At 61.9% G+C, this 21,478-nt stretch overlaps 1 protein-coding gene across 1 annotated transcript; it reads right to left on the bottom strand.

Moving 5' to 3' along the window:
• Nucleotides 1-6,206: 6,206 nt before the first annotated feature.
• On the bottom strand, nucleotides 6,207-21,220 carry GTF3C5 (general transcription factor IIIC subunit 5). Its single transcript, XM_090274945.1, has 11 exons — nucleotides 20,825-21,220; nucleotides 19,576-19,780; nucleotides 18,112-18,310; nucleotides 12,159-12,354; nucleotides 10,998-11,102; nucleotides 9,875-9,989; nucleotides 9,375-9,455; nucleotides 9,080-9,177; nucleotides 8,185-8,267; nucleotides 7,538-7,680; nucleotides 6,207-6,820 (listed from the first exon to the last, which is right to left on the bottom strand). The coding sequence occupies exons 1-11, from the start codon at nucleotides 20,975-20,977 to the stop codon at nucleotides 6,642-6,644; spliced, it is 1,557 nt and encodes a 518-aa protein (XP_090131071.1). The 5' UTR covers nucleotides 20,978-21,220; the 3' UTR covers nucleotides 6,207-6,641.
• Between the last annotated feature and the right edge of the window lie 258 nt (nucleotides 21,221-21,478).

Raw genomic sequence — 21,478 nt, 5'->3', positions numbered from 1 at the left:
CCCTCGGGTATTTATGGGGCTGGAGCCAGCTGGGGGCCTGAGGTGGCAGCTGCCTCTGGAGGGTCCCTTTCCCCTCCTCCTACTTCTGCCCCTTCCTCCAGGCTGGCCACGCTCCAGGCGGTGTGCCTGAGGCCAGGAGACAGCTGCTGTTCCCAGCCAGGTTCAGACTGGGCCAAGGTCACGCAGGTGCGAGTCCACACACATGCTCACATCCTGGGTGCGCCTGGGCAGGTTACTGGGAACGGAGGCAGGTGGCACGGGGCAGGGGCTGTAGGGGTGGGGCCTGGCTGGGGCCTGGCTGGGTGCGCAGTGCCCTGCATTCCATCTCATTGACAATGGTTTGGTGTCACCCTCGGAGAAGTGGGCATGCTTCGTCCCCACGCCCTGCTTGACCCCCGACCCCCCGAACTTGGCAAAAGATGTTTATAGGGGGCTGGGCATGTGACTTCTGGGACAGAGCTGGCTGTGTGCTACTGGGCAGCCTATGTGGCTGAGCATTGTTTCTGAGGGCCGACGAGTTTGAGGTCTTAGCTGGGTGTGGGGACCCTGAGCGGCACAGGGCGCCCCTGCCTACAGAGTGAGCAGTCCTGGGGGGAGGACAAGGGGCTGGGGTGGACATGGTCATCGGGGGGAGGGGGCCATGGCCCCGCCTGCTGGGCTTCCTGGAGAAAAAGGAAGGCCTGGTTACAGAAATGCACCAGAGGCCCTGGGGCCTACCAGTCAGAGAGACAGAGACAGAGAGACAGACAATCTGAGCGCAGAGCATGAGAACCCCGCCAGAGGGGCCACGACTGTGTGTCAGCGAGGGTCTTACTTTGGTAACCAGAGGTCATTATCAAGTGAGAGACCACCACGGACAAAGCCACACAGCCATCTCCAGTGACGGGGTGTGTTCAGGAGCCGGGGGACAGCCCGTGAGCCAGGCCGCGAGCCCCCTTGCTGCCCTGGAGCTGGTGCTTTTAACGCAGGCCACAGCCCTGCTCTGGTGCCTGAGGCTGCCACCAACGCCCACACGGATCTACACAGACACATGTCTGTCTGCCTGCCTGTCTGGCCACCTGAGCCGGCGCCCTGATCTGCGTGGTGTAGGCGGGGAGGGTTAGGACAGCGGGAAGCAGGAGCCGGGTGGCTGAGGCCGGGGAGCAGAGGGTCTGCGGGGCGCTGCCGTGGGCAAGGGAGTGCGTCCGCTGACTCGCCTTCTCATTGTGTGTACGGGGCAGGGGCCCCTGTGTGCTCAGGGACATGCCGTTTGTCGTAGTTAAGGAGGAAAGGAGAGGGCAGCGCCCGGCGCTTTAACGACACGGGGCGGTCACCTATTGAACAATAAGGGGCCTGCGTGGTCCCGCACAGAGCAGGTGGCAACAAACACGGGTGAGCGTTCCCAGAAATATCCAGAAGAGACTAACCTTGTCCAGCCCATGGGGAAATCGCCAGCTGGCTTCCGAGCCAAGTTGAACGTGTCCCTACATTAATCTTGCTTTAGAGAATGGACGTTACGGGCATTGATTTCACCCCAAAAAGATCTGGCTGTTGTTCGAGGTCCGACGAAAATCGTCTCCTTAACCAAACTCTCCTTGGCTTCCCGGAACTCTTTTTCAACCAGGCGTCTCTGCATTGACCAGTTCTGGGGAGGCTCCTGCGGAGCTGTGCAGCTATAACCCCCCGCCCCCCGTATCTGGTCACTCTCCACATTTAATCAGGCATCAGGCTCTTTGTTCTCCGCCATCACCCGGAGAGGTCAGGTCACCCCGCCGGGTCTTCAGCAACAGTCCCGCTAGGTCAGTCTAGCCAGAGCGCCCCTCACCCCTGTCGCTAGCAGTAATTTTCTGTCCACGCGCCCCAGCTCCTGGCTGTAACCCCCACTGGCCCACGCTCTGGAGCACTGAGCGTGTATACGGAGGCCTCCCTTCCCCACTGCAGCAGCCTGAGTAAGATCTGGCTTTGCCACTTTCACTGCAGGCCAGCTCTGGCTTTCCTGGGACAGTTACGGTGCCACGACTCGGTGAAGCTCAGGTGCATCACTGGATCCCCGGACCTCTCACCACGGCCCCTAGTGGGCACCTCTGAAGGCTCTGTCCTCACACCTGACTGATCAGGGAGCCACGGGTGAGCCGGACTCCCGAGCCCCTGAGCTGGATGACTGTCCACGGAGGCGTGGTAAGGGCAGATTTCAGTTCTCAAGAGTCTGAGTGGACTCCAGAGGCTGGGTCCGGGTCCCAGGTGACCATCCCAGGGAGACAGAGCCTGGGTCTGGGTCCCAGGTGACTGTCCCAGGGAGACAGAGCCTGGGTTCGGGTCCCAGGTGTCTCTGTAAGAGGCTGGGTGAGAGTCTTAAGCTTCTCTTTGTACGAGGCTGCTCCCCACGGTAGAGTCCCACGTTTTCTCTGCGTGTTAGTGTGAAGGACCATTAGTTCACAACAGGGGGGGTTTCTCTTTGACAGAAAAGCCCTCCTTGGACCGCTCTGACTCCACCGCACCAGCCCTGTCTGCTGCCCTTTCCTGTTGGCTGTGGACAAGGAGGAGCCTGATTGACCTCTTGGGGGAACATGTCTCTCCCTTCCCATCGCCCCTGCCACCACCTGCCACCTTCTCTCCAGTTCCCTCGAGCCCCTCCGCACGTCCCCCTGCAGACCCCAACCTCCTCCCGCCCGCTGTCCACCCTGCCAGACATTCCCCTCCCACTGCAGCGCCTCCGTCACTTGAACTTTAACCCCCCTCCCCTGTCTCGATCAAGGGCCCTTAAGGGACTCAGAGACCCCTGTCAGCAATCACCTGAGGTGGCGAAGGGACAAAGGCTGTCCAGAAACAGGACGGGATGCTTCACCCGCTCGGACGGCTTTGGGGACGTCGCATCGGCTGCTGGAGCTCAGTCCATAGCCTCCAAAAGATGCAACACTGGGCAGAGGACGTCTCAAGCCTCCTCCACAAAAGCTGGCAAGCAGGGAGCCTTAACGGTGCCCCTGGTCAGAGACACTCACGCCTGTGCCTGTGTGTGTAGGTGCGTCCGGGTGTTGTGTATGGGTGATATTGGTCCGCCTCCGAGGCCGGTACCAAATCCATCCATAACATCCCTTACGGAGCTCTGAGCCAGGCGGCTGAGAAACGAAATGAGCGTTTACATAAACTGAGCGTTCCTCGAGCTCTCGGAAGTATAGAAACAAACCCAACTGCTTTTCAGTTCACATACTGTTGATTTAATAAAAACAGCTGTCTTCTGAGTTATCGACACATGATGTGGGCATACGTTTTCATTTTACTTGAGTTTACTAGTCAAATGAGGTTAACACAGTTAACAGGGAAGCCATGTGAGGTGATGGGGGTCTTGAATCGTGGCCCACGGACTTGCTAGAAGTCCAGGGACAGGCTCACAATGCCTCTGCCACCGGATGCCCGTGCTTAGTAGGTTTGCACATTTTTCTGCGGGAAGACTCCATCGTGGCTGTTATCGGCTGCTTGGAGGGTCTACGGATTCCCCGAACGTCTGCAAGACAATCTGGATAATGAGGCTGGAAGCACGCAGTTCTAAATTGACATGATTGGCAAAGGAGAACAGTCACGCCTTGATTTCACGGCACATACGTCACATTCTTCCCCAGGTTGGAGCCCGTTCTGTGCGGGCAAACACAGCCGTGTTGCCGTCGCCCGAGGCAGACGCCGCCATCAGACAGACACCGGCCCGACCCTGGTGCTGCCGCACGGCAGCGGCGTGGTCCGCGTCTTACAGGGCAGGCCGACGCAGCTCGGGAGTGCCCGCAAGTGTGTTCTTGTTACTGTCTACAAGCTATTGTATTACTTCCCACCCGAACAAGTGTAAACCTGTTTGTGCCCCACCCCGTATATAGAAGATCTGAGAAGTAAAACCTTATAATTTTACATTTTAATTGTATAAAATATAATTTACTTTGTTCTTTGTTAAAGAAAAAAAAACATTTCCTAGCTTTGTGCATTCAAAAGCACTGGAAGAAAACCTGGGAGTGACAGGCACACCTGGTACCTCGACTGGGGTCTCTGAACCCCATTTCTACACCAAGGAAGGGACAGGCGTCCTGGGTGGGGCAGCTGGGCCGGGTCTGGGGCAGGAAACGCAGAAAGGAGCCTGGGCCGCGGGGGTGGCCAGGGAGCAAGAAGGCAAAGACCCTGAGGGTACCCGGGGCCACTCTCAGGCCACAGCTGGGACAAGCTGGGCATCAAGAAGCATGACTGTGATGGTCTGAGACAAATTTAAGAGTTCATTACAAAGCTAAACCCCCCCCCAAAACAAACCATTCCCCCTGGTCACCACTGGCCGTGGCTGGGGTGCCAAGTCCTCCGTCTGGGGGCTGATAGGGAAACAGGCCTTCTCCCGCTCTGCTGGCCCCCGGGCGGTTCAGGGAAGCCTGGTGCCCTGAGCACCAAGGTGCCGGGGGATGAGCCCTTTACAGGAGCCCGGCTGGTAAAGGCAGGCGCACAGCCACGTTCTGGAAGCCACTCGTTGGCAGCCCGAGGAGGAACGAGGTTCAGGCGGACATCAAGGCCGCTCAGGACCGTAACAGAGCGACGGGTGAGTGATGGCACTGAACCTGCAGGTCAAGGCCCCCATCCCCACAGGGACCGAGCAGACTCTGCGCCCCCACAGGCTGGGCGCCCTGCCTGGGAAGGGGCCTTGCCTCTGAGCTGCACTGAAGCGCCAGGCGTGGGGGGAGCACAGGTGTGCTGCTCAGGTCCCGAGGGCCCAGGGGCCCAGGCCCATCCCGGGAGGCGGGGCTTCCTTAGAACAGTTCCAGCCAAACACCAATGTGGGCCCGAACGGAAAGGAAGAGGCGACAAGTCTGGCAAAACGTAGGAACTGCTGGAGCCGTGTGGTGGGGAGGTACCAACACTCAGCGTCTGTGGCTACTTGGGACTTCCCACAACAAAAAGCTTTTCAGGAGACAGGGGTGTAAGTAGAATACTTAGGTTTCTAAGTGAGGAACTGCCACTTTTTTAAAAACGTGGCAGAACCTGGGAAGCTGTCAGGCCGACTCCGGGTGAGGTGGGGCCTGGAGGCAGAAGTGGGTGCCGGGAGGGCCTGAGGCGGAGCTGCCTCTAACGCCCCGGCTCGGGTGGAAACTGCTCTGTCCAGCAGGGGTTCCACGACCACGGCGAACAGGCTCATCCAGGACACTGTTTTGTCCGGGGGAAGGAGGCGGCTGTTCCCTCCAGTGGAGAAAGCGCAAGACCTCCGTACCCCATGCTTTTTATTGAGGGTACGCATGGGAGATACAAGGTCAAAATTCATGAATCATCAATAGCTCTTAGGCACCTGGATTACAGTTGACAGTTACAGGTTACGGATGTCAGTACAGGGGGCACAGTGGCCAGTCTGTGTCAGGGTCTGTTAAACATCCTGACGCCACACTGACATGAAGTACAAGGTTTCACACATTCATCGCTAGAGATGGTTTATTGGTAACAGAGAGATAAGAAAAGCAGAGCAGGCTCCGAAGCATAATATACATTCTTTACATCCAGTTCCCATGGAAACCCCCCGAGCGGCCCTCGGTCCTGTCTGCCTCAGCCTTCCAGTTTTCTGCTGAGACTCAGAGGCTTCCCGGGGGCACCTGGCTCACGGCCTGGGCTACAGTTCCCGAAGCCACAAGGAGCGGTTCCCCACAAGGCCGCTGCCCTGGGCCCACCTTCCTCAGGTTTGCGTAAGGACCGTGGCAGCTCCTGAGAGAAGGGAACCAGAACCCACACTCTCTCCCTCTGAGGTTCAGGGTTTGTGACCCAGCCAGGGGAGCCCCCGTTGCAATGGACAGCAGAGAGCAAGGGCCCTGGGGGGAAGCACTGGGCCTGGGGCCACGGGCCATGCTGGCTGAGCCTCGTCCCCAGCAGCGAGGAGCGGGACCACCAGCAGCAGCCTGGCTGGCTTCTCTACAAGGCAGGTGCCAGGACTGTGGGCCCCGGGGCTCCTGGTCTGTCCTGGGAGGGCTCCGGGCAGCACCCCAGGCGGCCACGGGAGAGCAGGGGCTGTGTCCCCATGGGCCTCCAAGAGCATCATCTGCAGCAGGGAGGGAGGAACATGGGGTGGTGGGACCCTCAGGGACAGGGCTGCAGGGGCTGGAGTCACTTCTGGCGCCTCGCCCCAACCTGGCAAGGGGCGTCAGGCTTGTTCTCGACTGTCCCCGCATCGCTCCCACGGGGAAACGGAACAGATGACTAAAGGGACAGGTGATGGCCCAGCAGTGGGAGCCCAAGCCCCCAGCAAGTGTCCTGGGGAAGTGTATTTAATGAGGACAGTTCCAGTGGGCCTGGTCTTGGCCAGGCCACGCCAAAAGGGTGGGATCCAAACCCTGGACGTCTCCTGCCACCTGCGACCACAGACCAGGCTCCCGGCACCGTCCCGGCCAGCAGTCCTGAGACCCAGGCCACGCCTGACCGCCACCCCCGCCCCAGCCTCAGCTCCTGCTGATCTCAGCCCGTCCGACACTGGGCTGGCTCGCGGGTGCAGGAGCCAGGGCAGGGCACACCCTTCGGGAATGTCCCCAGGCAGGGCCAGGGTTGGCGGCAGCCAGCGCTGGGGCCGGCTTTCCTCAGAGGGGCCCTGTGGGCCGTGCCGGCGGCCGTGGGAGCCACGGTGGGTCCTGCCTGGTCGGAGGCCCGGCCGTGGGCCCGGGGCCACGTCACACATAATCCAGCATCTCTGTCTCCATCTCGTTCTCACTCCCGTCGGATGGCTTGAAGTCCTCCTCCTCCTCCTCCTCCTCCTCCTCGTCCTCGTCCTCATCCTCCTCCCCGGACTCGTATGTCGGCGGCTCCTTCCCTCCGTCTGCGTCAGCCTTGGCCGGGCTGGAGAAGAGAGCTGGGGCCAGGGGCGGGCCCTGAGTCGCAGCGCGGGCTCTCGGGCCCTGGGGCCGCGGCTCCACAGGGGCTGCTGTGGGGTACGGGGCCGGGGACCCGGGGCCCGGCAAGCCACTTCCCCTGAGGCGCCTCGGGTGGGTGCTGGGGCCCAGCGGCTCCCCAGGGGTGCCCATGACATTCTGTGAGCGGGAGGGCCCATAGCCTCGAGGAGATCGTCCGGGGCCGGGTCCCGAGCGGGGCCGGGAGCCTCTGCTCCCGTGACCTCAGTGGGGCTCTGGCGGACTCTGGGACGCCCCTCCCAAGCCTGGGAGAGCCCCCTGGGAGAGCCCCTCTTGCTCATTCTCCCCCTACCCCAGTCTCAGACACGCAGCCCAGCAGGCGCTCACTCCCCTTCCTCACAAGCCCGGCGGCCAGGGGCCCCTGCCACCCCCACCCTGGACAGGCCGTGCAGGTGACAGGACCTGGCTGCCACTGCCCCCGCCCTCCCAGGGGAGGACAGGCAGCCTGCACGCACATGCAGCCGGAAGAGGCAGGAGGGTGGCAGCCCCGGATGGCAGCGGGCAGCCCGGAGATGCTGGCTCTGGGGCCGAGGCCCGGCTCAAAGGCCTCCCTTCCACCAGCATCGGGGACAAGACGGGCCAGCTCGGTGCACTTCTCGAGAACAGGCCGCCAGGGACACGAGCTCTGTGCCCTGCCCCTCAGCCCCAGCGGCTCTCACCAGGCCTCTGGGCGCGGATGGTCTGCCGGATCATGAGCGACATGGCGTTCCTCAGGTCGTCGCTGGTCTTGGGCAGGCACCACCCGTCCCGCTCCGTGCAGGTCTCCTCCGCCCCGTCGTTGCGGTGAATGATCTTCTGCAACCTGGGGACCAGGACACCCCGTTCCAGGGGGCTCTCTGCTGACAGGGCTGGGGGCTGGCGTGGCGGAGGGGCTGTGCTTGGAAAGCAGCACTTAAGAGTAGCATCGGAGGGACAGATGTGGCACTGAAGGGCACCCAGAAACGCGGAGTCCCTCACCGGTGTGCTCCCCGACACCGCATACTGCCCAGAGTGGGGGTGCACCCACCCCCTTTTCCGGGTGGGTCGCAGCTTTCTCCGGAGCCCACACTGTGTATAAATATCACCAAGGACAACCAGATGAAAGGTCGCTGGGATTCTGGTTGGTTCCCAAGGGTCAGGACTGTCGTGACCCCCATGTGGGCAATGGAAGGACAAAGACTCCGCGCAGACGTGTGTGCAGCCAGCCCACAGCCACTGCTCAGAGGTGCAGCCCATGGTGAACCCTGGGAGCCCAGACAGGGGACCCTCGGGGCAGCCCCGAGCCCCGACCCCATGCCGGGCCCCGCGCCGGCTTCCCCGCACGCACTCCTCCACGTCCAGGTCGCAGAGCTGGTAGAACATCTGCCGGTACGGCGGCAGGGCGCCCTCCTGGAAGATGTAGACTGAGTCCTGGGGAGAGAGGGAGGACCCGGGGCCTGTGAGGGGCCACGGGGCCTCTCCAAGGGGTCAGCCGCTCCCCGGGCCCGCAGGCCTGTCTCTGCTCCCTGGAGGCAGGTGCGGCAGAGGCCTGAAGCGGAGCAGACGTGGAGCAGCAGCTCTGACTTCCCGGGAGGCTCTGGGACGGGGGACCTGACGCCGAGAGCAGCCTGCCCGGCAGGCCAGGGGTGTCCCACCAGCCTGGGGCCGGGCTCTGCTGTCTGTGAGCCCTGCAGTCTGCCCCCCGATTCCACGACAACGGCACCGACCACCCACCGGCACGGCCCCACGCCCGCCCGATGTGACGCAGGGCAACTGTGGGTCTCTTCCTCCACCCTCCCCTGCCGCAGCCACAGTCTAGAGCGGGGGAACAGCCTAAAATGAGAAGCCTGGCAAGGGAGACGGTGGTCAGGGGACGGTCTGGCTGGCCCGCACTGATGACACAGGCACCTGGCCACTGGCCTCGCCCCCCTTGGGCGGCACCTGCCCTCTGCCACCCCGTGTGAGCAGGAGACTCTGGGGTGGGGGCGGCGGGGAGGGCTGCACCTTGCTCAGCCCCACCCCGTCCCGGACCATCGGGCGCCCACCAGCCTGCGCCAGGAGGCCTCTGGGAACTGCCGCCCCTGCCGGGTGACGGAGTTCCTGTACGTGTGAGGGCGGGACCCTGGGCACCCGTCTGGGCCAGCACCAGGTACCGAGGGTGTTGTGTCTGTGCTGGGCCTCTCCCCGCCCCCGACCCTCCTCATCAAGGACAGCTGCTCCTCCCGGGGCTCCGGAGCACCTACCTTGAGCTTGTACTTGTTGGAGGCCGACTTCCGCACACCGGCAGTCCCCGACGGGCCCAGGCCTTGCTTCAGGTCATGCATGGTGACAACCTGGCTGGCTGCCCGGGACAACAGCATGCTTTGGAATATAGGGGGTTTCCCCACCCCCCTTCAGCCCACCCATCCCCGGGAGCACGAGCCTGCAGGGCCCTGGATGCCCCCCGGGGAAGCTCCCCGCTCCCGAAGGCCGGACGCCTTCGCCCTTAGCGTGGGTGCAGGTGGGGGCCAGCAGGCCGCGCGAGCCCGAGGCACTCACGTGTCTTTTTCACGGTGATGGGGAGGCTGTAGTTGTAGGTGCTACGCTTGGCCTTCACCGGCATGTCATTGGGGGCGTAGCCTGCACACCAGGGAGGGCACGTCAGGTGCGGGCGGGCACAGTGCCCCTTCAGGCCCACGGTGCTGGCCCGGCGTGACAGGCACACCGGGGCTCACGGGGGCAGCTCCCAGACAGGCCCCGGTAGGGAGGAGCCAGCGCGGTCCAGCTCCGACCTCGCAGGGCCACGTGCGGGGCTCCGTGCGCACAGGCTTGCTGCGGGCCGGGGCCGGACACTCACTGGACACCTGGCCGGCAGCACCGGAGCCACGGAAACGCGGCGCCACCACGTGAACGAGCGGCTGCGGGCCACAGACCGGAGGGTCCCCGTGGAGCCAGGACCTGAGCTCGGACCCTCCTGTCCCCTCACTGCGGACCACACCAGGGGAAGGGCTTTTCATCCCCTCTGCATGGACAGAGAGAGAGGTTTTTGTCATTTTTACCGTATTTCATCCCACAGCGGATTCGGAAGTCAAGGACTTGGTAAATCTTGGCCTCCGGCTGTTTTCGCGGGTCGTACCCGAACCTAATCCACAGGCTTCTCCAGGGGCCTGTGATCTGCGGATGGGAAAGGAGGGGGAGGGAGGTGGCGCGCCTGCCCAGGAGGCGGCGGGGGACCCCGCGGGTGCTGGGGCCGTGGCTCTGGAACCCCACCGCAGCTCTGCCACATGCGGCTGCCCCTGGTTCTCCTGTCAGACAGAGGTGACACGGGCCCCCCCAGTTTCTGTGAGGTTTAAATGCACGCGGCTCCGGGGGCCTGTGCCACCGTGCCCGGCACGTGCTGAGCGCTCAGCAGACGTTATTACTGTCCCAACGGGTGGGGTACACGGCCCCCGAACGGCACTCCCGAGGCCCCTAGGTCTAGAACACGCACACTGAAGGCCGATGGTGACCCTTTGGGGTCTAGGCCCCAGCACAAGGGACAGGAGCCTCTCCTGTGCCCCACCGTCTGTCCTCACTGTCACGGTCACATCTCACGCGGGCCTCTGCAATGCTCTGCATGGGACCCATCCCCCCAGCACCCCCTGGAACCTCCACAACGACACCCCCATCCCCGTGCCTGTCTGGACTGAGTCTCAGGCGGGTCTCCCCAGTGAGCCCCGCTGCGTGCAGGCAGAATGAGTCGGGGCCGACGGCACCGCGGCCAGGGATGCAGGCTCTGTGGTCAGACAGGCCAGGGACCCGAGGGGGCCCTGCTCTCGCTGGCCGTGACGGTGGCGCGGCAGGGCACCCCACTGAGCCGGGGCTCTTCCTTAGAGGTGAAAAGGGAGCCCCGCTGCCGCTGCCCAGGAGCAGAAAAGGGCGAGATGTGTGCTCAGCACTTAACCGAGCGCCCCGTCCTTAGAGAGTCCCCAGTGCGAGGTCACTGAGTGATGCACACACTCTCCACGTGGAAGCTATGAAATTACTCCTTAACCCTAAAGTCATGCCAGATGGCCGACCATGTTCCTGGGGAGCTGCCGGGCGAGGGCTGCCTGCTCGCGCTGTGGCTCCGAGGTCACATCGGGGGTCGGCGGGAACCTTGGTGAGGACCCTGCTGGGAACCAAGGGGGGCCGGACACTCACCATGTAATAGGCCATGAAGGGCAGCAGGACCTTGAGCTTGTCGGGGTGGACGCTGATTCTGGCCCTGACGGCGTTGCGTGACCAGACAGGACGCGTCTCAAACAGCTGGGGGAGAGGCTGAGGTGAGCACAGGCAGCTGCCCGCCCCCCGGGCCCGACTCCCAGCGACGTCTGGCCCCCAGAGGACCCTTCCGGGAAGGAGTCGGGGGAGGGCAGCGGCTGCACCAGAAGGTCCAGCCCCAGGAGCTGGCACACGCGTCACCCATCCCTGTGCTCAGAGGCGGGACTGCATGCGCAGCATGTGTCCAGTGTGGCTGCAGGGCCAGGGGGACTGAATGGCCACAAGGGACCTGGTCACTGTCCTATGTAGCTCCCAGGGCAGCAGGGGAGGCAAAGGACCAAAGGACCCACAGCAGGGCTGAGAGAGGGACGAGCCAGAGCTCCGGGGCCTCAGCCAGCCCTGGCCTAGAGGGCGGCGCCGGGCAGGGACACCGTGAAGGCTGAAGGGACGGCCGGGCCCAGGCAGGACCACAGAAGGCCAGCGTGGTGGCGTGTGCAGGGCCAGGCAGGAGGGGCCCCGAGCCAGCTTAGGGCTGGGCTGTGTCCAGGGGGCAAGAAGCCTCACACAGCGGCCTCCCCTGCCCAGTGACTGCTAGAAACACAAGGTGTCCACAGTTTCTCTAAGAAACACCCGCCCCCAGGGAACAGGTAACGTCAGTAAGAGGTGCGCCTCAGTGAGCGGCGATGTGTCCTCACTGGGGACCTGCTGTCCACGCCTGTGGGGACGTGAAGGGCAGAGCCCGCCGGCCGGGCCTGGTGCGCAGCGGGGCCCGCCGGCTGGCGTGTGGCGAGCACTGGGTGACAGCAGGAAGCTTCCGGGGTCCCCGCGCTCCACACGGAGGTCCCACCTGAGCAACGCACCCACTGTTTACCTCCCGAGGGCACCCTCAGAGAACTCTGAGCCATGTTTCAGCCTGGGCCTCGGGGCTCACGCTGACCCGCTTTCAGACAATGGCCGGAGGCGGAAACTTCCTGGGGGCCGACGAGCCAGGTTCAGACAAGTCGGCAGAGCCCGCCGCAAAGACCGAGATGAGGACGCGCCCCACTGGGTCCCCTGGAGGGGCGGGGTGCAGGCGGGTCCCCGCGGCGGGCGCAGGCTCACCTCCCGCAGCTCCTCCTCCGCCTTCTGGTCCAGGGGGTTGGTGCAGAGCCGCCTCCACGTCTGGACCGCAGGCTCCAGCGGCTGCAGGGGAACCCCGTCCTCCTCGAAGCTGACGAAGACGGCGTTGTGCAGGCGCCGGGCCCTGCTCAGGCCGATGAGGTTCTCGCCTGAGACCGGGGGGTTGTTGTATCCTTCCCTGGGGGCAGAGAGGGCCGGTGAGGCTGGAGCGCCCAGGACGGCCCCAGGCATAGGCCCGGCCGACCAGACAGGGAGCCGGCAGGCCTGGGATGCCGGTGGCCCGCGGTCCGGGCTTTCCCTGGACGGAAGGCGGGAGTCTGTTCTCAGGCTGACCACAGGGGGGAGGGGCAGCGACCACCAGGGGCAGCTCAGGGAGGCTCTGGGCCTGCAGCTCTGACCTGGGCAAGGCGCAAGGGTCTCAGGGGCCCCTGCGGAGGGCCCTTGTCATGGGGCTGGTGGCCTCACAACTGCGCTGACTCCAGCAAGCACCCGCCAGCCAGGGAGAACCTGGAAACCACCTAAGTGCCCATCAGGCAGGAATGGCGACATGGTTCCCACGCAGCCACACGGCGCGCGATGGACCCGCCGTCAGCAGCAGCTGTGCCCACCGGCCCTCACAGTTCGCGTCCTCAACCCTCGGAACAGCCTACAAGGAAGGAACTGTCTTTCCACAAAGCAGCTGAGGCCTAGGGTCAGAGCTGGGACTCGGCCGGGGAGCCTGGCCCGGAAACAGCTGGACGACACCCAGGAGGAGGAGCCACGGCCACTACCAAGTGGCCTCGGCCCAGAGCAGAGGGAAAAAGCAAGGGCTCCCACACCAGTTACGCCCGGGTCTATCTGTGCTGGCACCGAGCACAGCCAGGCAATGGGGCCCAAGCTGCCCAGTGTATCCCATCTTTCAGGCAGGGCGTCAGGAACGTCAAACGTACACTGAAGCAGGGAGGACAGTACAAAGAACCCCATTAGCCCATCATCAGCTTCGTCAACGATCATCATGTGGCTAATCTCACCCACCTGCACCCTGCCCCAAACTCAGCACATTACTTAAAGTAGCACATCCTGGACATCACAATTTTATTGAGGCGACTGTCACTTTTTAAATGTCCCGATTTTACCCTAATTTTCCTCTCCAAGTGCACGCCATCTGCACATTCATGAAGAACAACGAAGTGATTTCTACTCGGGAAACAGAATATAACCACGGGAACAAGTCTGGGCCTTTTGTTAAAACCCGTGACTCCCTTAGAAGCCACCCTGAACAGAACAGATGGCGTCCTGTTTACAAAGCCATGTCCCTGAGACCCTGGACACCCCCATGAAGGGAAGCAGCTCACGGCAGGGCCAGCGCTCCCCCATCCAGCTTCCTCAAGAGGGGGCCCGTCGGGCCAGCCCCACCCCGTCCTCGTGTCCCCAGGAAGGCCAGCGGGGCAGACGAGCGGCGGCAGCCCTGGGAGAAAAGGCAGGTTCTTTCCATGAGCTGGAAAGTCAACAAAGCTGGTGGCAGGGAACAGGGCCTCGGCTCCAAGGACAGCTGGCCGTTCTCCCTCGTCCCCCTCCCATGGGCTCGGGAACAGCTGCCCGCTGGCCCCGCAGGACAGAGCAGCGACCCAGACGATGTCACCAGAGCCAGGGCCAGCGGCGCTTTGGGGGCCCCATTCTCTCCTCCTTACGTACATGCTTTTGTTTGTTTCTGACTGTAAGAGTGAAACGCTTTCGAGGGAAAAGTAACCAAAACATCTCAGAAACACGTAGAGTGTAGAGTGGAGCGTATCGCCCTCTGCTTCGAGCCCCGCTGCTCCGACTGCAATACCCACGCAGAAGCAGCCCTCCGTGGGCAGGGCTCAGCAGGAGGGGAGCGGCCCGGTTTCCCGTTACACGTTCCTGCAGCGTCTTGTTCCTTCGAACAAGCAGGACTTACTCCTGCAATCAGAGGGGTCTGGGTTGACACTGTATTCAACAGGCCTGAGACGTCCATTTGCAGCAACCGTGGGGCCCGCCCGGCTCTCACGTCACCCCTGAGACGGTGGGAGACGCGGAATAAGGACTGGGCACTGGGTGACGGGCAGGCGGAGCGTTAAATGTGCTCACTGCGATGACGGGACGGCACTCACGTTTGTAAAAACAAGCCCTTCCCTGTCAGACAGGCCGTGACGTGTCCCGTGACCTGAGGCGGGGGTGGGGAAGCTGGAGGAGCAGGGGAGGGTGGCTGGTCACTGCAGCTGCTGATGGGTCCGGCAGACAATTCTCTCCACTTTGGGCACATTTGGAGCTTTCTATGATAACACTTAAAATTTTTTAAATATTCTATTTATTTACTTTTAGAGAGGGGACAGGGAGAGGAATATCAATGTGCGAGAGATACACTGATTGGCTTCCTCTCATACGCCCCCAACTGAGGACCTGGCCCGTAACCCAGGCAAGTGCCTTGACCAGGAATTGAACCTGTGACCCTTTGGTTTGCAGGCCGGCACTCAATCCACTGAGCCACACCAGCCAGGACTCTATGATACAGTTTTTAAGGAAGAGAACAATACACCTTTTCCTTAGGATAAAATCAGGCTTCTCAGCCCTGGCTGGTGTGGCTCAGTGCACTGAGCGCCGGCCTGTGAAGCAAAGGGTCGCCGGTTTGATTCCCAGTCAGGGCACAGGCCTGGGTTGCGGGCCAGGTCCCCAGTTGGAGGCATACGAGAGGCGACCACACATTCATGTTTCTCTCCCTCTTTCTCCCTCCCTTCCCCTCTCTAAAAATAAATAAATTTAAAAAATAAAATAATTAGGGAACTTTTTGAAAAAAAGAAAAAAGTTAGAGCCCTCAGCATGATCGTGAGACCCCCACCTCGCCCCTGCTCAGCTCTGCTCTGGGGTTGCCGGCCACCAGTGCTTGTTCTTAGCTGAGTCAGCTCCCTGGTCTAGAACGTTCTCCTGAGTCTCCGCCTGCCCTGCATGGTCCTCGCTTCGGTCTGCTGTCAGATGTCAGCCCCTCCAAGGGCTCTCTCCGACACCCTCAGCCCCCAGCCCACTCCCTATCATGACCCCGTCCCCTTCCATCTCCTGTCACACCCACATCTGGACACCTGTCGTTCACCCCGGGTCCGTCCAGCCCTGCAGCCGCCGGCCCAGCCCGGAACCTCATCTGCGGTGTTGTCCCTCACCCCAGGCTCCGGGGAGGGCATGGGGCCATGAGAGGCCGTCACTACTTGTGGGAGGAAATTTTTACACCAGGGAATCTGCCCCGACACCTGCCCCTTCCACAGAGCCGGGCACCCTGGACACGCGCCACACCGGCCCATGGCCCGCCCTCTGAGAGGCAGCGCGGCGCTCCCTGGGGCTGATGGGCTGTAATTTAACCGCGTCCCGGCTACGAGACTGATCACTGGTTTACTTACTTTATCACACTCGGCCAGGCACTTACCACCGTATTTCAAAAGCCTGCAGCCACTGAGCCCCCCAGCAATGCAGGGCCATGTATTCGATTACTGGCGCCCTTACAGGTGGGTGCTGGTGGGAGAAGTGGGCACCCTCAGGAGCGCCCGCTGCGAGGCCCCGGCCCAGCTCCCCAGCCAGGCTCCCAGTCTTGCTGCTCCGATAACCAAAACGCTCTCATAACTGCATCTTCGAGCTCTTAGGTGAGAGTCGCCATGGGATAAATTCCCACAGGTGGGATTGCTTGGCAAGCAGGAAAGGAACATCTAAAATCGTAATAGATTTTGCCCAACTGCTCACCAGAAAAGACGACCTCATTCTTGGTGACCCTTCAGTAGGCGGGTGTCTGTTTCTCTGCACCTCAAGGTGCACCCTTTTGGGGATGGGTCTTCAAGTCCAAAGGCAGCATCCTGATTCACTCTCCATGGTGTGCGGACGGCACCGAGCAAGGCCTCCAGGAGGGCGCGGGGACTAGGCTGGATCTGTCCAGGCCGCGCCACCAGCTGCTCTGGGGCCATGGGCTCGATCGAGCACAGCCGGCAGTTCCCGGCCCGCCTGAGGGGCGGTGGCCCTTGGCTACCAAGTCGGCAGGCACTTTTTAGAAAGCCCCTCACATTTGTGGAAGCTTAAAGCAGGCTATACATAATCCTTCAGCAAACATCACCACCTATGGGCCGCTTTTCAAACTGCCTCTTCCCTTCTGCTTATCTGTTCTTCCTGCTCTTGCTCCCCCGAGGGTTCGTTCCCGGGTTCATACACACTTGCAGAGCGCCTCTCCCGGGCCCGGCTGTCCTGGGTACCAGGGTTACGACAGAGGACAGAGGACAGCTGCTACCTTTGGGGAGTTTACACTAAAATCGCGACATCTAAACAATGTTTGTCCTTTTGTGTGCAATTTAAAAGGTAAAGCTGCAAAAGTACAGACGAGGCAACAAACAAGGCCGGGAGGCCAGAAAGTGGGGGCCTGAGGCTGCTGTGCACCCCGACCAGTCAGACCTGGGGTCCCAGCTCCCCTGTTTGTCACAACACACACAGGGCTCCTCTCCGAGGTGCTGGGTCACTGGCCATGGAGGGGTCACGTTATAATTCCCGAATTGGGCATTTCAAGCTCATGTTGTCCTTTTTTTAATACTGTTCTGTCTTGGCTTTTATACACAGGAGACCCCCTTCCTCCCTGTCACTGTGGGGCTGGTCCCCAATGTAAAGCAGTATTTGACATGCCCAGGCCTGCCTCACCTATAAGTCCCGGGTCTCTCCTTACTGACAAAATAGTCTAAATGAAAGAATCCCTTTCATCTGTACAACCCCAGCACTCGCACGCGGTCCTGTCGGGGTGCGCATGGAGGCAGGGCTGGGGGGCGGGCTGATACGTCTCAGGCAGGAGACCTGGGCTCCGGGAATTCTGGTATAATTGTAGCTGCCCCAATAAGTCTGCTGCCCCACGGTAACTGCTGATGCCAGTGACTGCCTGTGCCCTTCAAAGATGTCTTAGCCTGCGGGCAAGGCCTGTGTCCTTCAGAGAGACCCTGGTCTGCCGGCAAGTACGTAGTCACGTCTCTGTGTTAGTAAGTTCGTTCTCAGGGCCAACTCCCCCCGAGCCCTCTGCAGAGAGTCCCTTCAACGCCCTCCCCCCTCATCCCCTTTAAAACCCCGTCTTTCTTCTGTTCGCTGCTGACACCTTGGGGACTCAGCCCGCCTGTCGCAGTTGGCCGAATAAACTTTTTAAACTCATGGCCCGTTCTCCTGTCATTTCTCCTCTCACCGGACCTAACAATACGGAACATGTCACGCATCCTTCTGGCTTCTCTGCCTCTTGGCGCAAGAGAAACCCCAAGTCAAGAGCTCCTCATGAGCAGATAGATGGGACCAAGCACACAGTAAGCAAGGTCACGGCCATGACAAGGGCAATGGCATGGGGAGATGGTCCACAGATGTGGCGAGCTGGCAGAGGGTAGGTGTGACAGAGGGAGACAGGCCATGATGGCACAGGCAGGGATGGGGACAGGGAGGCCAGGAGGGGACGGCGGGGTTGGAAGAGTCCTGGGCTTAGAGGCAGACACTCACAGGTGGAATTTGTCACATAGTATCACAAGCACACGGGCCACCTCTCACCAAGGGCTTTCCCTGTACTTGGCATGTGCCGAAACTTCCCGAAGCTTTTTTCCGTTTTTCAATCCCCACCTGAGGACAAGCTTATTGATTTCAGAGAGAGGGGAGGGAGGGAGAGAGAGACACTGATGCACTGCCCTCCCGCATGCACTCTGACCGAGGACCAGACCCGTGCGCGCCCTGACCAGGAAATGAACAAGCAACCTCTCGGTTTACAGAACAACCTCAGCCACACTGGCCAGGGCTTCTCGAGCATTTAAATTTAACCCTAATGCCCCGTCGGGGGGGCGGGGGGGGTACCCACTACCCTGTTTTCGAGTTGGAGAGCTGAGGTCGGACAGGCTAACGGCAAGCCTCCGACCACAGGGCCCTGCTCTGACCTGGGCTGCAGGGCAGGGCTCACCGGTGCTGTGTCTCCGGCCGATAGAAGTAGTCTGCTGGGGTGTCCAGGCGGGAGAAGATGGGAGGGGGGATGTACAGCGGCAGCTCCTGATGGAAGAAGGCCTCCTTCTCGGGCTTGAGCATGAGCACTTTGTCATACATGGACGTCTGCCTGCCGCCCGCCTCGGTGTGCACGGCCAGGAACTGGAAGTCCGACATTCCTGGGGAGAGAGGCAGGGGATGGCCGACGCCGCAACCAGGGACAGCCCTCCTGCTACCCCTGCCCAGCAAGGGGCCACTGCCGCACCCCGGCCCATGCCTTCTGGGGGGGCACCGAGCAAGCCCAGTCAGGGCGGCAGAAGCTGAAACCACACCTTCTGAAATGCTCCCATGAATGCGGCTCCGTGCGCCCCAAGTCACTTGGATACATAGTACCGGGGGATGGGAGAGGGTACGTGATATGTGACAACGAGGCCGGGGTCAGGGCTTCTCAGAATGCAAGGTGCCTGTGATGCCCCTGGGGCCCTGCTCAATGCAGATTATGAGATCCTTCATATCTAACAAACTCCCAGGGGAGGGATGCACACTGACTGGTGAGATGCTGGCTCAGTGAGAGCCGAGAAATGGCATCACCGGGAAGCCTTGTCACAGCCAGGACAGCCGCCTTTGGTGCCGGCGCCGCCCCAGGATGACTGGCAGGTGATGCCCGGGCCCTGGGGCCCCCGGTCCTGTCTCAGCCTCTCCCCTCCTTCTGTCCTCGTCTCACTCTCACACTCATCACCCTCTTCGGGGTCTGAGCACTGCAGCTGCGGGCAAACGCTTCCAAGCACCCCCACGCGGTGGCTGGCCCTTAGCCGGCATCATCTCCCTGAATCTGCCCCCGGGCCTGGCGAACTCTGGGCCCCACCGTCCAGACAACGAGATGGAGATGGGGAAGCCCAGCGACCTGCATGGAGAACCTCCCGGAGCTCAAGGAGGCCATGTCCTTTCCCTGCCCCCCACCCAGCTGTACCACCTCCTCACGGGGGCTGCCCGTGGGAAGCAAACGTGACTGAGGACCCCACAGAAGACATCCAGTTGCCTAAGAGTTCAAGAAACATGGGTCCCAAGGGGTTGAGGTGATCTGGGAAGGCTTCCACGGGGAGGCAACCCCAGCAGCAGTGAAGACAGAGAAAAGGTTCCACAACACCGGGGGCTGAGAGCTGAGGCCCGTGGATCAGCTTTACTGGGCCCCACGCAGGAACTTTAAACATCAGCACCCCTTTCACGAACTCTCCCTTCTGTTAAGGCGCAGAGATGGAGCTGCAGTGAGCCTGTGGTCTGCAGGGAGCCTCTGGCCAGAGCAAGGGGCTCCCTTACCTCCTGCCCCTCGCGCCTGCGCACTCGCGGCTCACGTCGCTGTGTGGCTGACCCACAGGCTCCTGAAGGACGTGGGGACACAGGCACTGCAAGAACCCAGCGCCGTAAGAACGCACTCGGTCGTCACCTTGGAATTTGTAAGCGGTGGAGATGATGCCAAGGGTCTCCACGTCGAATGTGACCTCCGGGCGCTCCCCGTCCTGCCGCTTCGTCTTCCTCCTGATGCGGAGCAGCAGGCTGCTGGTACTGAAGCGGTTGGCGCACACCGGGTGGCAGTAGGGGTCCTTGGGCCGGAAGTACAGCTCCAGCCTCTTGGTGGGGTCCGCGTAGATCTGTCGGCGGAAGAAGCAGCGGCCAGCTAAGCGGGCGGCAGGGAGCAAAAGCCTGCCGCGGGCCCAGGAGGCTCCCGTTCCCTGCGGAGCTCTTAGTCCCCTGGACCCGCTTTCCAAACCCCAGGATCTCAGTTCTTATCCGGCAGAGAAAACGAGGGGCGCCTCCTCCACCTCGGCGGGCGTGACGCTGGCGACAGTCCCTGCCAGTTAAGCAAAATGGGCACCGCCACGTGCCCGGTCCGTGCCGGCGAGCACGTGGCCCTTTCGGCGGCGCTTCGGGGAGGTGTCATCCCCCGAGTTTACCGTGGATGTCAATGAGGCAACCTGTCCTACTCTGGGGACTAACTACCCACCCAAGGGTCGTGGTCTTCAGTCTCATATGCAAATATTTCTAGGTTCGAGGGAGATTAAATCCGTCGGTAATAAGCACTTTGGCTCTGACGAGCTGTGGCTTGTCCTCTGCAAGCCTTGGTTCCTTTGCCTTAAAACGAGCATAACAAGAGCACCTACTCAGCCCTGGCTGGTGGGGCTCAGTGCACTGAGCACCGGCCTATGAACCAAAGGGTCGCTGGTTCGATCCCCAGTCAGGGCACAGGCCTGGGATGCGGGTCAGGTCCCCAGCTGGGGGCGCAGGAGAGGCAACCACACGTGGATGTTTCTCTCCCTCTCTCTCCCTCCCTTCCGCTCTCTAAAAACAAAGTATTTTTTTAAAAAAGAAGAGCACCTACTAATAGAAATGTTACAATGATTAAGTGAAAACATGCGTAAGCACGTGCAGGGCACCTAGCTCCCGGCAGACATCCCACACGTGTCACCTACACACGATTGCTGTCCCGCGTGGGGTGCCGGCCGCGCGCACACGAAGGCCAGCACGCCCGTTTCCCGAGAAGGCGCTCCGGAGGGTCGGGGCTCCTCTCACCCCGCGCCTTTCCCTGGGGGTTTCGGGTGTCTCCGGGGCGCCTCCTAAGAGCCCAGAGCTCCGCGGTCAGGGAAACCACGCGTACCCCGCCCCTCGGTCGCTCCCCGGCGGTCCCGGAGACTCACGCGAGAGACGCTTTCCTCGCCGCCCAGGGTCTGCAGCATCTTGGACACGTCACGCACCAGGCCCGGGTACTCCACGCACACCATGCGCCGCTCGCGCCGCAGGTCCACGGGGATGGCGGCCCCCGGCCCCGCGTCGGCAGCCGCCGCGGCCATCCCTGAGAGTCGGGCCCGGCCCGCCGCGGTCCGCTCCTCCACGTGCTCCCAGAGGCCTCGCTTCGATGGTTCCGCGAACACTTCGTTCCGCCTCCGTCCTGCTCGGAGTCTCTAAACCCCCGGGCCCAGCGGAGTCTCCGAGGCCGCGGGAGCAAACGCCCGCGCGAAGGCCCCACAGTTTCGGGTCAACGACCACTGTGTTTTTAAAATGGAGGGGCTTGTCCGAGGGGCGGGGCAAGGGCCTGTCCCTTCCACTTACAGGCGAGGGACCCATGAGGTAGTAGGACCCGCTCCCGACTTCAGCCAATGAGAACCCGAAGGCCGAGCCGAGGTTTTTAGCCATTGAACAGTCGGGCGGAAGCCAGGTTCCACCCCTTCGTCTAACTCCATAGTTTTAACCAATAAAGAACCAGGGGTAGGTCGCGTTCCCGCCCCTTCCTTGCTTCCACCCAATGACGACTCGGGGCGGGCCGAAACACTTCCGGCCCGCCTTCCTCTGTG

The sequence above is a fragment of the Furipterus horrens genome, unplaced genomic scaffold (assembly GCF_987537825.1).
Source record: "Furipterus horrens unplaced genomic scaffold, mFurHor1.1.pri manual_scaffold_4, whole genome shotgun sequence".
Classification (NCBI taxonomy): domain Eukaryota; kingdom Metazoa; phylum Chordata; class Mammalia; order Chiroptera; family Furipteridae; genus Furipterus; species Furipterus horrens.
This window is presented reverse-complemented; position numbering and strand designations above follow the sequence as displayed.